Source organism: Trichomycterus rosablanca, chromosome 2, assembly GCF_030014385.1.
Source record: "Trichomycterus rosablanca isolate fTriRos1 chromosome 2, fTriRos1.hap1, whole genome shotgun sequence".
Classification (NCBI taxonomy): domain Eukaryota; kingdom Metazoa; phylum Chordata; class Actinopteri; order Siluriformes; family Trichomycteridae; genus Trichomycterus; species Trichomycterus rosablanca.
The window spans coordinates 27,433,423-27,448,114 of record NC_085989.1 but is presented as its reverse complement, the minus strand read 5'-3'; the positions used below and the strand labels follow the sequence as shown (position 1 = coordinate 27,448,114).

The 14,692-nt window shown below is 36.8% G+C and overlaps 1 protein-coding gene across 3 annotated transcripts in view; it reads left to right on the top strand.

Moving 5' to 3' along the window:
* The window catches only part of cap1 (CAP, adenylate cyclase-associated protein 1 (yeast)), a 43,653-nt gene extending 30,486 nt beyond the window's left edge, over window positions 1-13,167 (top strand). Inside the window, exons 1-13 of one of the 3 annotated variants that reach the window (XM_063013361.1) lie at window positions 1,386-1,469; window positions 5,182-5,289; window positions 5,497-5,597; window positions 5,703-5,780; window positions 6,911-7,054; window positions 7,289-7,374; window positions 7,509-7,614; window positions 7,705-7,873; window positions 9,059-9,225; window positions 9,321-9,444; window positions 9,558-9,640; window positions 11,156-11,299; window positions 11,975-13,167. In XM_063013361.1, coding sequence (XP_062869431.1) covers window positions 5,184-5,289; window positions 5,497-5,597; window positions 5,703-5,780; window positions 6,911-7,054; window positions 7,289-7,374; window positions 7,509-7,614; window positions 7,705-7,873; window positions 9,059-9,225; window positions 9,321-9,444; window positions 9,558-9,640; window positions 11,156-11,299; window positions 11,975-12,055 — 1,389 coding nt within the window. In that variant the 5' untranslated portion in view covers window positions 1,386-1,469; window positions 5,182-5,183 and the 3' untranslated portion in view covers window positions 12,056-13,167. Of the gene's footprint in view, window positions 1-1,385; window positions 1,470-5,177; window positions 5,290-5,496; window positions 5,598-5,702; window positions 5,781-6,910; window positions 7,055-7,288; window positions 7,375-7,508; window positions 7,615-7,704; window positions 7,874-9,058; window positions 9,226-9,320; window positions 9,445-9,557; window positions 9,641-11,155; window positions 11,300-11,974 lie in introns of those variants that run through there. The other 2 variants (XM_063013370.1, XM_063013377.1) reach the window with 2 other exon arrangements.
* The last annotated feature ends 1,525 nt before the right edge of the window (window positions 13,168-14,692 follow it).

The window sequence follows — 14,692 nt, the reverse complement described above, 5'->3', positions numbered from 1 at the left end:
AAACCTCAAACATTTTTTTCAGTTTATAGATAAATTTTTTTAGTTTTTAAAGAAAAATGCTGCACTGCTATTATTTTGAACAGCCTAATATTCATTTTTCTTAACTTTCTGTAAAGGATTAACACAAACTGGCTAAATGTTGTTAATGTTTTGAATTAGAATTGAAAGTGTAGTATTTTCAGTGCATTTGCATTCATGGAATTAAAAGTTATTATAATGATTTTGTGCTTTATTCACTTTTTTAAAATCACTGCTATTTTTTTGAACACCACTGTACACACAGACCAGTAAGTAATTGAGTAATTTAGTTTAGTAATTCAGGCATACCACAGTCTGCAAGTTTTGGGAGGTGGCAGAAAGCCACCTGTATACCCATATCTAGTGGATAGAACTTTGGGCTATCAATCGGAAGCTTGTTGGTTCACATCCTATCTCTGCTATAAAGCCACTATTGGGCCCTTGAGGAAGACCCTTAACCCTGTTTGCTCCAGGGGTGCTGTACAATGGCTGACCCTGCGCTCTGACCTCAGCTTCCAAACAAGCTGGAATATGTGGAAAAAAAATTATTCTATGTACATGGGCATATGTATAAATCTGGGCAAGCCGTAGCCTAGTGGTTAGGGTACTGGACTAGTAATCAGAAGGTCACTGGTTCAAGCCCCACCACTGCCAGGTTGCTGCTGTTGGGCACTTGAGCAAGGCCCTTAACCCTCAGTTGCTCAGGCTGTATACTGTCACAGTACTGTAAGTCACTTTGGATAAAGGCATCTGCTAAATGCCAAAAATGTCAATGAAAATGTCCCACCCCATCCCACAAAACCTGTAAAAGAAAATTCATGGTAAAACAGATGTAATGTGTCTACATACAACAAAATAGTTCTCTGTGGGCAGGCCGTAGCCTAGTGGTTAAGGTTCTGGTCTAGTAATCAGAAGGTTGGTGGTTCAAGCCCTACCACTGCTGCTGTTGGGCCCTTGAGCAAGGCCCTTAACCCTTAATTGCTCAGACTGCATACTGTAACTGTAATGTAAGTCGCTTTGGATAAAAGCATCTGCTTAATGCCGAAAATGTAAATGTATATGTGACAAATAAAGGCATTTTTCCTATACATGACGAACATGCCAAACTTTCAACTGCACACACTGTTTCAGTAGCTCGGGTAAACACTGAATATTGAGCTGACTGCGTGTCTAATGTTTTAGAAGGCACATTCAGCGAGGTTTTTGCAGCCTTTAACAGCTGGAGCTTCGTTTTCTCTCAGTTTCTTCCTACTTCTCTATCGCTCCTTCTCTCTGCCCTTATAAGGAAACTGAAAGGTGCTTGCTGAGCTGGGGCGGAAATAGCGCGCAGTGGCTGATGGGAATTATCTGTATCTTATACAGGAAGAGTAAAAGACGGAACAAACACACCCACTGCTCTGGAGGAGGAAAAGGCTTGTGTCGGTCTCATTAACGTACGTCAAAAGGTGAAGGTAAGCAACCGAATATGTACAGTTTATTGCATTATGCACCTTTTCCGCGGTTATTGTTGAATTGTGTTCATAATACGTCGTTAGTGCTGCTGAAAATCAAAGCTATGCTCTGAGCCGCATACTTCCATACTAAACAGTATGTGAGAACAGCACACTCCAATGGTCTCCCGACTAATCTGACATACTGCTTAGTAGGCTAGTATGCGAACTGGGGCTCCGCCAACGATTTAACAGGCATTTGGAACCAAATCGTCATTTCAGTTTAACTGCTCCGTTTTGTTTACAAAACAATGCTTCTGATTGATGTGTGTTTTGTATAAACATGATATTAGTATTTGACTGATTAGGAAGCCTGAAAGTTGCAGCGTTTGTAGCTTTTCTGCAGACAGTCCAGGAAATAACACAATAACCTGACTGCGTGTGCACTTTATGGTTTTGTCCATGTTATGTTTACAAGCCTTTGTTTGGTAAATTGTAAGAGACATGCTTGTCTGTTTTAGAACCAGAAATATTGAATACCAGACGGTTAGAAAAAATTAAAATGCCAATACACATTTCTTTGAATACGAAAGAGGGAAGACCACTAATTTGTCACTATGTCTGTACCAAGTAGAAAGAGAAGTCAACTCTTATAATAGAGGAATAGAGTTGAAGATCCTACACAGGCATATTTACATTTAGCTATTTTCCAGAAGCAATCTGGATAGAATACTATTCCAGCAATCAAGGATCAAGTGCCCAACAGTTGTAGTATGAGGCTGATGCAGCTTGAACCCCTTTACATTCTGCCACTGCCCTGACGTCATGAATGTCAGTCACTCATTGACATCAGACTGTTGAGCATAAGTAAGCTTGTTAACACTTTCAGCTAATTCTGATTATTGTCTGTATGGCAGTATAACAACTGGGGCATCAGCTGGTCTTAAATGCTTTTGTCTTACTTGCATTTCATGCTTTAAATTTTTAAGTTTATAGTGAATTACAAAGAGATTGCACAACTCTTATTTTTGCTTTGACTGAAATGTATGTTATTTCAATGTAATGTAAAGGAATGTATTTTATATTAAATAAATTAGCTTTTGCTTGCCACAGACCAACTATTTAAGTATAGCATTTAAATTGCTCACGTACACACTCTTTAGTAGTAGTTAGTTATTTTTAATGTTTAGTTGGCATCAAATATATGTATATATTAGTGTTTCCATAATTCAGCATTTGTTTTTGTGTCAGTGTAAAACACTTTTATTTAATGCCTGACCTCAGCAACATCACAGTTGGGCTCAAACTGTTTTTACACGTAGGAACAGAGTCAGGTAGAGAGCAAAAGTAAGGAAACACCTTTCCTCTATCTACTATGTGCTTACTAGCAATGAGAAATCTTGTATCTCTTATGTGCTCTAGTCTTCTGTGCGTATTTATTCTAAAACCAGCTCTTATCATTATTTTCCCTGTCAGTATGGCTGCTTAAAACCTCTGCTGACATTTTAACATTAAGGTACTTACCATGCTTAATACATTACACAGGTCAAGGGTGTGGTAAAGAACCATGAGGTAGCAAAAATTATGTGATGTTAAAAATGGATTGTAAATGCTCGTTTGTAAAATCAGAGAATAGTAATCTAACATTTGATTTAATCATAAGCAGAAATAATTACATATTGACTCAGACTCGGCTTTATTGTCATTCAAAACCATGTACATGATTAGAACGAAATGCAGTTACTTAGGTCTCGGTGTGTGTAAACATAATAAAATATAAAATATAAATAGCAAAAAAACTATGTTAAGTAAAAATAAATATTGCTTAAGTAACTTAATATTGTGAAAGGCCTGATCATGATACATATATTGTATTTTGGAAATTATTATCTTGTAATCTGGTATGTTTTCTCATATCAATTTCCAACTTTAAAGAAAAAGTGTTGTTTTATGGAGCACAGTGAATGTTGTACGCTTAAGCAGCCTGTTCCAAGAACAGAAGTACTTTGGCCTACTTCTCCCAAATCTAAAGCAGATATGACCTGCTTTTGTCCAAAACAGTGTTTGTGCTTTGCGTGTGTTCTACTCAGAGAGAGTTAAATCACCACTGCTTATAAAAGCATGCTGGGCAGTTTTACTTATTTCAAGTAGTGTTGAAATAACTAAAATATTTTAGTATGAGTTTTGCAGACAAAAGGGTAAGGCACTTTTGACATTCAAATTTGTTCTTTTATCCAACCTGAGCAGTCAGAGTGGCTATTCAGTGTCATGTAAATTAGTTGTTCTCAACTGGTTTTTCTTCAGCTCCAAAATGTATTATGGTACTAAAGTCAAAATGCACATCGATAGATCATTAACACTACAATTACATCACTATTAAATTGTGATGTATTGTAATGTATTGAATGTAAATTTTAGCACTGTGTTTTATATTTTCTATACTGGCCTAATAATGCTGCTACTTATAAATATTAAACAAGAAAGGCTATGTACTATGTTTTTTAAAATATTTGAAATGCTGATTAGTCCACACCACTAAACGTACTTTTTAACCATGCATGTCTGTGACCCACTCATAATAGTCTCACCAGTTTAGAAAGAACTGCATTGCTGTGTTTAAAAAGCAAGGTTACTTTAATCTTGCAACAAGTTGTTTAAATGATTGTTGTTGTCTTTCCCCACAGAACAGAACAGGCCTCATTAAAATTAGGTAATTAGTGGCACACCTGGGTACCTGTTGTTTTTTACTGTGCCAAGGTGTTCATGTGGACATAATTAAAAGTCAGTTGCTGGTTTGGGTTTCTTTTGCATAATGGAAGTCCTTTACCTGTGAAGAAAAGGCCTTGCTTTTTCAACAGCTCTCAGACAAGTTGGAAGTTCCTAAAAGCCATATGCACCATTACTATTGATTTGTGATGAAATTGTACAGATTCATGAACATTAAAAAAAACATTTTGCATAGTAGGATTTAGCTGGTAGTAGTTGATTATAAAGACACCAAGAGTATCTGCTTGCATGCTTTTTGCTTCCTGAAACAAGTTATAACAAGTCCCACCTCACACCCATTAAAGTCTGTACACACTCTGCTGCATTTTCAAACATAGTTCAAACTATGTGACCTTCATTGTATCTACAGTTTCCTAAAATCATTTTAATGTCATGAGTACAAGCTATCCATAGTCATAATTCCTGCATAAAGTTAGTATGTACTGCGTTCATGTTCACAACTTACTGACAATATGCTATTTAAAACCAAATTCCTAAATCACTGGACCGACAATGCAAATGAAATAGTAGTCCACATTTCCACATTTAAAAGTTTTACCATTAGGAATTTTACAAATCTGTTGAAAACATGTCACAGAAAGTAAATTGTGTATTTATACTGAACCACAAGCCATGCAGAATTAATATTTTAATTCATAATAAAGTGTTAATCCATGCTGGTATAAGATAAGGACAAAATAATTTGTTACAAGTCTGTTACTACTGACTTGATTGGGTTCTATTAGTGTTCCAGTGTGAATTAGCATCTTACAGTGCTGTTAAATATTAAACAATAATAGCTATGTCTACTGCAACTTTAAGGTGAACAATTTTAATATACCTTGAACATCCAGAACTAGCCTCAGTACAGAATAAAGGACAGTAGATGTTCATGAATAATGTAATTTTTGGTTTGTGCAGTATGCAGAATAAAGGCATCTGTTATCTCTTTGTCTCTTTGAGTTAGGCATGGCAGAGCTGGCAGGTTTGGTGCAGAGGTTGGAGATTGCTGTTGGCCGACTAGAGGCCGTGTCCGGCACTGGAGGGGCAGGTGGCTGTGCTGCAAATGCCGGAGGTAACAAAACCGAACAAATGACTCATTCATTATTGCTTATATACTGCAAACAACAAGCATTGTTGTTCGAGTGCAAATAAGCTCTTCCAGCCAATTTGCTTTAAAAAGGCTTATTTTAAAGTTAACAATGTAAATGGCAAAGTCAACTGTGTAAATGAAAGGCTTAAGCTGAGATCTGCTAATGCTCATATTGCTTTCTGTCTGCAGCTGTGGCACCGTTTGTCAAAGCCTTTGATGCTCTGATCTCAGGCTCCATGGCAGAGTACTTCAGCCTGAGTCAGAAGATCGGGGGTGATGTACAGAAGCATGTATGTTATCCTGTGCTAACTGACCTACTCCAACACTGCTACACATATTTATCGATTTTGTGGATTTTTGCTTGCTTAAGCTTAGTTTTCTTTTTCCCTTTGCAGGCTGAAATGATGAAGCAGGCTTTCACCAGTCAGAGGCAGCTTCTGGTTACCGCTTCTTGCTCCCAGAAGCCCTCTGATGTAAGTGTTCTCTTTTTCTACATTATTAAAAAAGTGTCTTCACATGAAAATGTCTTTGCAATGCTTTCAGGTAGTCACTTTAGCATACGGCACCATAGTACCAAGTACTATATTTATAAATGAAGAGAGAACTATAACATCAGATCAAATAACCAACCATTTCAATAACTTAGTCAGCTCCTGAATTGTCAGCACCTTTGGAGAAGAATGAAAAATTCTACTTGTGGTTTAATTGGTTAAAACATGTGTTTTACACAAAGCAACGTCAACACAATGTAACCCCTTTGTATCAATGGTGTCTTCACCGATGGTTAAGTTACCAGTATCATGGGTACTAACATGGCCCCATAGAATACATTGATTGCAATGGTGGAAATGGTTCTTTTCCTCTAATTCAGAGTACGCAATATATCCAAGAGCAGTTTGAAAGTTTGGACTTGTTGGATCGTAGTGCACATTTTTTTTTTTTTTTTTTTTTTTTTTTTTTTTTTTTTTTTTTTTTTTTAATATAACTGTTCGATCCCTACTTACCACATAAATGACCAGAAGGTACCCAGTATATCATGTCGCAAACTTAAGTCATTCCCCATCCCAATTTGTTTGGAATGTGTCACAGGCATCAATTTAGGAAGCATTGTATATTTTCAAAGATTTATAAAGCTGTTTTAAATTAACAGTATTTCATTGAAAAAAAGCACAAAATAAACATTTTAAGACAGATTACTCTTCTAAAAATGTATACCAGTATCTTATTACTCTAAAGTTTAGCAAATTTAGGAACATTAGTTTGGTCAGGTCTAGCTTAAAGTTAGAATATAGGTGGCCGCTCAGGTGGCGCAGCGGTAAAAGCACACGCTGGAACCAGAGCTGGGATCTCAAATACATCGAATCTCAGCTCTGCCTACCGGCTAAGGCTGAGCGGCCACATGAACAACGATTGGCCTGTTGTTCGGATTTGGGCGGGACTAAGCCGGTTGGGGTTTCTCTCCCATGACTGGTGCAGTTACAACATCTGCTGGCTGAATATAGAATATTAAGCACTCCTAAATCCCATCAGCTATTTTTAAATGAACTTTAAGTGTATCGTGTTGAATGTTATTTATTAGAATTTTTATTTTTGTTGTGTGTAGGCCACCCTGACCTCTCTACTGGCTCCAGTGTCTAAAGTGATTCAGCAGGTGCAGTCATTCCGAGAGCAGAACCGCTCCTCTCCACTCTTCAACCACCTCTCTGCCGTCAGCGAGAGTGTGCCTGCTCTTGGCTGGGTAGCCATGGTAAGTGCACCAGTGTGCAAGCTGCCATTTATTACATTTCATATGTAACGATTGAAACAGAACATTCATTCATGTTGGACGTGTATTATACAAAGGCGTGTGGTTTTTTTTTTCGGTCTGTTAACAATGGTTCAGTGTTTCACCCTAGCAGCAGAAACATTTGATTTTAAAGTTGTTTTTCTGTAAACAAAGGAATAAATGGTGTTTGTAAAACTCTCTCTTTTATATTATTAGGCCCCTAAACCAGTTCCTTTTGTCAAAGAGATGCAGGATGCTGCAATGTTCTACACAAACCGTGTGCTCAAGGATTACAAGGAAAAGTAAGCGCAGTAATACCCTGTTGTGTAATTGAATTTTAAAAAAATTCTGAAAACTATTGTCTAAATAGGTTCTTGGCTTTTTCATAGATTAGTCTCTACACCGTTTATGACCTGCTGTGTGTCTTATTCTATAGGGATAAAACTCATGTGGACTGGGTTAAGGCCTACTTGTCAATCTGGACTGAGCTGCAGGGCTACATAAAGCAGCATCACACCACTGGACTGGCCTGGAGCAAGAGCGTAAGTTGGAATCTTTTCTCTGCACTTCAATGTACCTCAGTCTGCTTTTATAGACTCTTTTTTTCAAATTTTGCTTATTGCCTATTGTAGGGTCCAGTTGCCTCAGCCTCTGGAGCAGCAAGTGGTGGAGCTGCCCCTCCTCCTCCTGGCCCCCCACCTCCCCCAGCTGACCTGGGCAGTGGAGCAGGTGGAGACTCTGGCCCAGTTAGCCACAATGCCCTTTTTGCCTCCATTAACAAAGGAGCTGACATTACTAAAGGTATCAGTGCAGATTTCAATAATGTTACTGTATCTTTTGTTTTGAGACTTGAATAATCAGCATCTTCCTAAACGTACACTAAAAGTTCTATTGAGTAATTCATTATTACAACCAATGATGGCTATAGAATGTGATGCAAACCTTTAAGAATTATAATTTACCTGACCTTTCCATTTTACTTTTATTTGTACTCTATTTTTCATCATCCTAATATAGGAAAGTCATAGATTACAGAGTAGTCCTGATTTTCGAAATTTAGTTGGATGTGTTTCTAAATTTGATAGGATGTGTGCTACTGCATATAGTTGACCCACAAACACCATATTGGTGCAATGGGTGTGCTTTTGGTCTACAGCTGGGGTCTTTCAGTAAGGCTCAAGGTTCAAAAAGAACATTACTCAATGCAAGCTTGCAAATTTGTTAGTCTTTCACCATCTATTGTTTATAATATTGTGAAAATATTCAAGAAATCTGGAGAGATCTCAGTCTGTGTATGTCAAAGCCAGAAGCCACTGTTGAATGTGGGTGACTTTTGAGTCCTCAGATGGCATTGCATGAGAAACCAAGTTCATCCTAAATATAGCCACATGGGCTACTATTTAAGAAAACCATTGTCACTTAACACAGTTTGTAACTGCATCAAGAAATACTGCTCCCTGCTATTCAAACCAATCCAAATCTTAGAAGTTGCGGGCTAGCGTACTTCACTACTACTATATTTAAATAATTATTGTGACCCAATTTTTTCCATTAAGAACAAACTCATAAGTGAGAATCCCAGCTGTATACATTTTACAGTGTGTGCAATCCAGTTTTTTTTACAATGGGGTTGGTTTTCGTTCTTGACTCACTTGCTCAAAATAGCATTTTATGCCATATAACTAAATCCTAGTATCTTTCATGTATGTGGATTTGTCTTTTCTCTGAGAGTTCATTATGTCCACACATGCTGCCTGTATTCTATTTTTCTAAATGTGAACCCCTAAAAGTAGTGTTTTTAGATAAACTAGAGTCTGGTACCAATAGTGCACCCATGTTTAAAAACACCTTTTACATTTAGAAACATATAGAACATGTTAAAAACAATTTACAAAAGAAAATGTTATTTACACAATTTACCAATAGCGGAACTACTATTTAAATAATTAAAAAAATATATTTGCCTGCCTTCTTAAACACATTTAGGGTTAAAGCATGTGGGTGATAACCAGAAGACCCACAAGAATCCGGCATTAAGGTCTCAGGCAGCCCCTGTACAAACAGGCCCCAAACCCTTCTCATCCACCCGGCCAGCTGCCCCTGCCCGCGCTCAGCCTGCAGTCCTGGAGCTGGAGGGCAAAAAATGGCGAGTGGTAAGTTAAAATAAGTGTAATTTGTAATTGATAAATCCCCTGTTTCTTGTTTCTATTTTAATTCAGTCTATTTTTGTTTTATTTGTAACCAACAGGAGAACCAGGAGGGTGCTCAGGGTCTTGTGATCAGTGATACAGAGCTTAAGCAGGTGGTGTATGCCTTCAAGTGCAACAACAGCACTTTGCAAGTAAAGGGAAAGATCAACTCAATCACTGTAGGTATGGAAACATGACTTCCTGAACTGAACATGGATGTTTTTTAAGGGTTGGTTAGGAATGTGTAGCACAGAAATATACATTTGTTTCATATTAGCATGTTACTGTCTCTGCAGATAACTGTAAGAAACTGGGACTTGTTTTCGATGATGTTGTGGGCATTGTTGAGGTGATCAACAGCAGAGATATTAAGGTTCAGGTAAGTTTTCTAGTGCATCAGTTATATTCAGTATAAATGTTGTTTTAGTTTTTTTCTGTTGAAATTATAGCAATTGTTAATTTAGCTTTAGAATGTTTAGTTCTATAAACAGATGTTTTAGGTTCTGATATTTAGAGAGGAATGATTACACATTGTACACAGTCTAACATTGGTGGAAAGGGCAATTTGTCAATTATGGTCTTAAAGTAAAATGTAGGTTTCTGGCTATACAAGTAGAAACATGCCCAAACTCTTAATCCTCCCTCAACCACACACACAAAAAAAACATTATTGGAAATACCTACAAATACAGCAAGGCAAAGTATTAATAACAATAAAATAGCATAGTTTTACATAGTAATTAATTTTATTGATTTTATGTAAATGTATACTCATTCCAATTTTGATACCTTGTTCCAAAAATTGGTAGGGGAAAAGGTTTACCAGTAATTACAATTGTTTTTAACAACACTTAGTAATCATGTGGAGACAAACACTTTTTAAAGCCACTTTTCTCTTATGCAAGCTACTGCACTTTCTAATTTCACTGCCATGCTGTTGTGCAGAATGTGGCATACTGATACATGATATATCTTTTTGGACCCCAGTGGTTCTGAAAGTTTACTTGGCAAAGTCCCATAAATGTTTTTGTTGTGCATCAGTCCATTTTAGCTAAGCTCAAGCTAACAGTAGTGGCTCCATGCAAACTGTATCCACACTGTCTATCGGCCAATTAAAGGTGCGTATATCTTTTTCAGCCAGTGAAATGGCTGCTTATTTTGTGGCTTATAAAATGTGTTAATTTATTTAATAATGTTAGATAGCACTTAGTTGCCAACAATCGGGTTGTTTTGCTACTTGTAAGCATTTTAAAATGTGAATCTGAATGTTGTATAGATTGTTTTATTTTTATTGTCAGGGGGGCAGATTTTGGGAAGTTGGTGGCCGTTTTGGTCATCATTGATTATATGACTTGCTGTTCATGACAGTTATAATTTGCCTTTGTGAATACAACAATAAAATAGTTTGACATCACTTGATGTATTCCCAAGCCCTTGTATTGATATCCATTAGGATTTTTTAGGTCCCCTGAATGATTCGATATGCACTTTTTAAAGGCTTGGATTACTTGCTGATGCATTTTATGGCAAAGGATCAAGGCTTGACCAATCAAGAAAATGGATTTACACATCACTCTTTTTGTTTTTATTAGCATCACACTGTGCTATTTTTCTCCCATGCACAAATGGATCCTCAGTGGATTATACACTACGCACACCTTCTATAAGAACATTGTGCAACTATTGGTGCTTGTATGTTGTATTTTAAAGCTACATAGTGGGTACTTTAAAGTCAGTGAGGATGTTCTCTTAAGTTGTTAAAAGGTCCACAGCGCAGTTCAGTACTCTGTTCATGTCTGCTCATGCTTTTATCATTTTTTTATATTTTTTTAGACAGTTTGGAATCATAGTTTTTTTTTGTTTTGCATTAATAAATCTTTTCTTGTGTATTCAGGTGCTGGGCAAAATTCCAACCATTTCCATAAACAAGACTGATGGTTGCCATGTGTACCTGAGTAAGGACTCTCTGTCATGCGAGGTAGTCAGTGCCAAGAGCTCAGAGATGAACGTGCTGGTGCCTGGCAAAGATGGAGACTTTGTAAGTGATGGAAAAAATTGTTTTCCTATTTATTTTATGCATTTTCTCATAGCGTAGTCAATTTGTCTTCCGCTGCTGTGGATCCCTGATTGCGTTCGAGGAGGGTATATTGCTGCTCATGTGCCTTCCAACACGTGTGCAGTTCTAGCGAACCTCTTCTTTTACATCTGTGCTTCTGCACAGGCACCTTGGTCTGCTAACCAGTGTCCTTGCACAGTGTTTAAAGACCCCACCCACTGGTTCGGTCATTTCCCCACCCAGCAGACACGGTCCGCTGGTGTGCTAGCGGAATATCCCGCTGCGCCACCCGAGTGCCAGATGGAAAACATTTCAGGTTCATCACAGAAAAAGAAGTCATGTTAGAAGTATGAATAATATTTCTCTTTTTGTAGGAAATATTGCTTTTAGCTGTATGGTTTAAACATGACATGACTGACTTATAATAAGCTAATGGTAGTATACACTCCTGTAGAAGTATTTTGTATTAATGTTTCTATGAAGCATCATACTCACCACATACCAATTATGTGTGCATTATTTAAAGAGAAAACTGAACTGTTTTCGAAGAAACTGATTTCATATGCAGTGTGAAACTCCAAACTATATACCCAATAAACAATGTATGAATGTGCATGTGTAAAATAAAACTTATTTTGCTTTTTCTCCTATCTCCAGATTGAGATGCCAGTTCCTGAACAATTTAAAACTGTATGGGATGGCAAGAAACTGGTCACTACAGCAACTGAGATTGCCTGATAAAAGCCCCTCCTGTAGGAGACCACCCCTCTTACCAATGCTTACCTGACTGATTGATCTAGCAGCCAATCATAAGAAAACTGAAATGCCAACTGTGTTCACACTCTTTTTCGGCCAGTCCCAGGTATGGCTGCATCTTCCTTCAGCCAATGAGATGTCTGTTTACTTTGTGGCATATAAAAAAACCTTTTTTGTTTAAAACTGATAGATAGCACTTCCACACTAGTTGCCAACAATCAAGTTGTTTTGCTACTTTTAATCATTCCATCAGAGTAAAAAAATAAATAAAATGTGAACAGCCAAAATAATAATGCAAATATTGTCTCCAGATATAGTGTTATTTTGCCTTATTTTTGTCTTATAAGAATTGTTGCTTTTTTATCCTTTTTGTCATACAGTCAGGAGGCAGTTTTTGGGGTGAGGGAGTCTTAGTAAGTTCTGTTCTATATATGCAATTCATTTCTGAAGCACATGTATGTCTTTTTCCTGAAAAAAACAATGCCAACACTTCAGACATTGATGGTGACTATTAATATTTGTGGTATAATTATGACAGAGATTTGTGTTATGAAAAAATAGGACCAAATACAAGAATTGCATTCAGACAGAATTGTTGTTGCTCTTAACACTGAAGCTAAAGGATAAAAGGATCAAACTTTTTTTCTTTTCAATTTCATACTGTATTTTATTGCATACAACACATTCCATACAGCATTGTAAACAAGCAGTCCATTATATGGCTGAAAATAAGGTACAGTAAGTATAGGACCTTCTATTAAGAACGTGAATTGTGATGTTTTTTTGTCAAAACTGCATATTATTTCCACAGAGTTTAAGAATTCCAATCGATAACAACTCAATGTTAAATCTAGCTCCTCACTTGATGGCTATTTAGTTGTTTTACAATGCTCAGTAGACATTTTGATAGACAAACTCTGCTTTATCACATGCTTTTACCTATCCATACTTCTGACCAAGTCTCCTAAACTTCTCTTGTATCACTCAGTCCATATGGAATATTTGTCTTACTGTCTTTAGTTATTTTTATTTGGTCAACAATTGAAAATTCTGCTCATTGTGCAGAAGCTATTAAAGTTTGTGCAATTAATACATGAATGTGTTTGTCTTTACTTTCTGTTGTTTGTGTGGGATTATTGTTGTATTGCTATGCAATACATTGTATCTAAAACTTAAGTGATTAGTAAGCAACAAACAAAAGTAAAATGCTGCATACAGAACTAAAATAACATTAGTGAAACATGCATTCAAGAAAATTTTATTTTGAATTACTACTATCTGTTGGTATTTTTTGTTATCATTTGTTAGGTAGTTTCTCAAATTCACTCAGTCCTGTCCCTTAAACTAGACTAGAACTTAACCAGGAGAAGAATCATTCGTTGAATCTCGTATGAGGAAAGCACCCAGACCAGACACCAAGTCAAAGTATGGATGCCTTAGTTTATTAAAAGAAAACAGTTTTTATAAAGACCAGAAAAGTGTGTGTGTGTGAGAGAGAGAGTGTGTGTGTTTAGGCTAAACTACATGAGAACATTTTAGAGAGAAGGCTAGTTTTGATCAACAAGAGCAAAACTTAGCCAAAACAACTTTCAGAACTGCATTCTCAGCTCAAAAGTGGTGAGAAAAGCAGAAATACTGATCATACCAAAGATCTAACAACATCTATTTTGACAGATTGCATTAAAAAACATTTAACTTTGGGACAAGGTGGGTCTGCTGCTTCGCAAAAAAATGCTATAGCACAAGGCAGGAATACAAGCTGGATGCCTGTTTGGCGCATCAAAACACTTACAAACATTTACTTGCCCACTGACTAGATGTGGTCTAAAGTAAACAATTCACCTTCTGTTTTTGGGAAACTGCAGTATCCAGTGAAAAGATAGATGAAAATAGCAAGAACCTAGAGTGACACTAATTTAAACTATTAAACTATAACTTAAACTACTAACAAAGTCCACTTTATTTGATTGTTTGATATTATGATAAATGTTGAATTTGCCATGTCTCCATGCAGTGAGTTAAGAGAGTTAGTGTTCCAACCCTGCTTGAAGCTAGCAAATGTAGTCAAATGTGGGATTTGCATGGAATGGCATCCATACCCCTTCCCCCTTTAAATGCAGTACGTGAAAACGATCAACTTTCACTGTGTCTGTTTTTAAAAAGATTTCCATTGTGCTCCAGAACTAGCTATGTACCTAACCCAATCCTAAACAGAAGAAAGTGGTTTATTATAATGAATGAATAAAAAGTGGTTACTGAACATAAATGATCTGATGGTTGGCACTTTGTCAAGTAATTTAAAATTTGCACCCCTGTAGGATGTTCACAGTCAATTGTAAGTGCTGTTACAATTAAATAGTGCAACAGCAGCTTGGTTGCAAAGCCATATAAAGCATAACTTAACTCTAGAAATCACTTCAGCACAACTTTATCTGATGCCCAATGAATCTGACTTCTGTGGCTGAGCAGCCGCTCACATGTTTAAGACCACCACATGCAATTAATTAAAAGCATTGGATTTAAGAAGAGTGGAAACCACTTCTGGAGTGATGACTCACACTTCATCATTGGTAGGCGTATACATTTAGATTTGTCATATACAGAATAATGATCTGATGC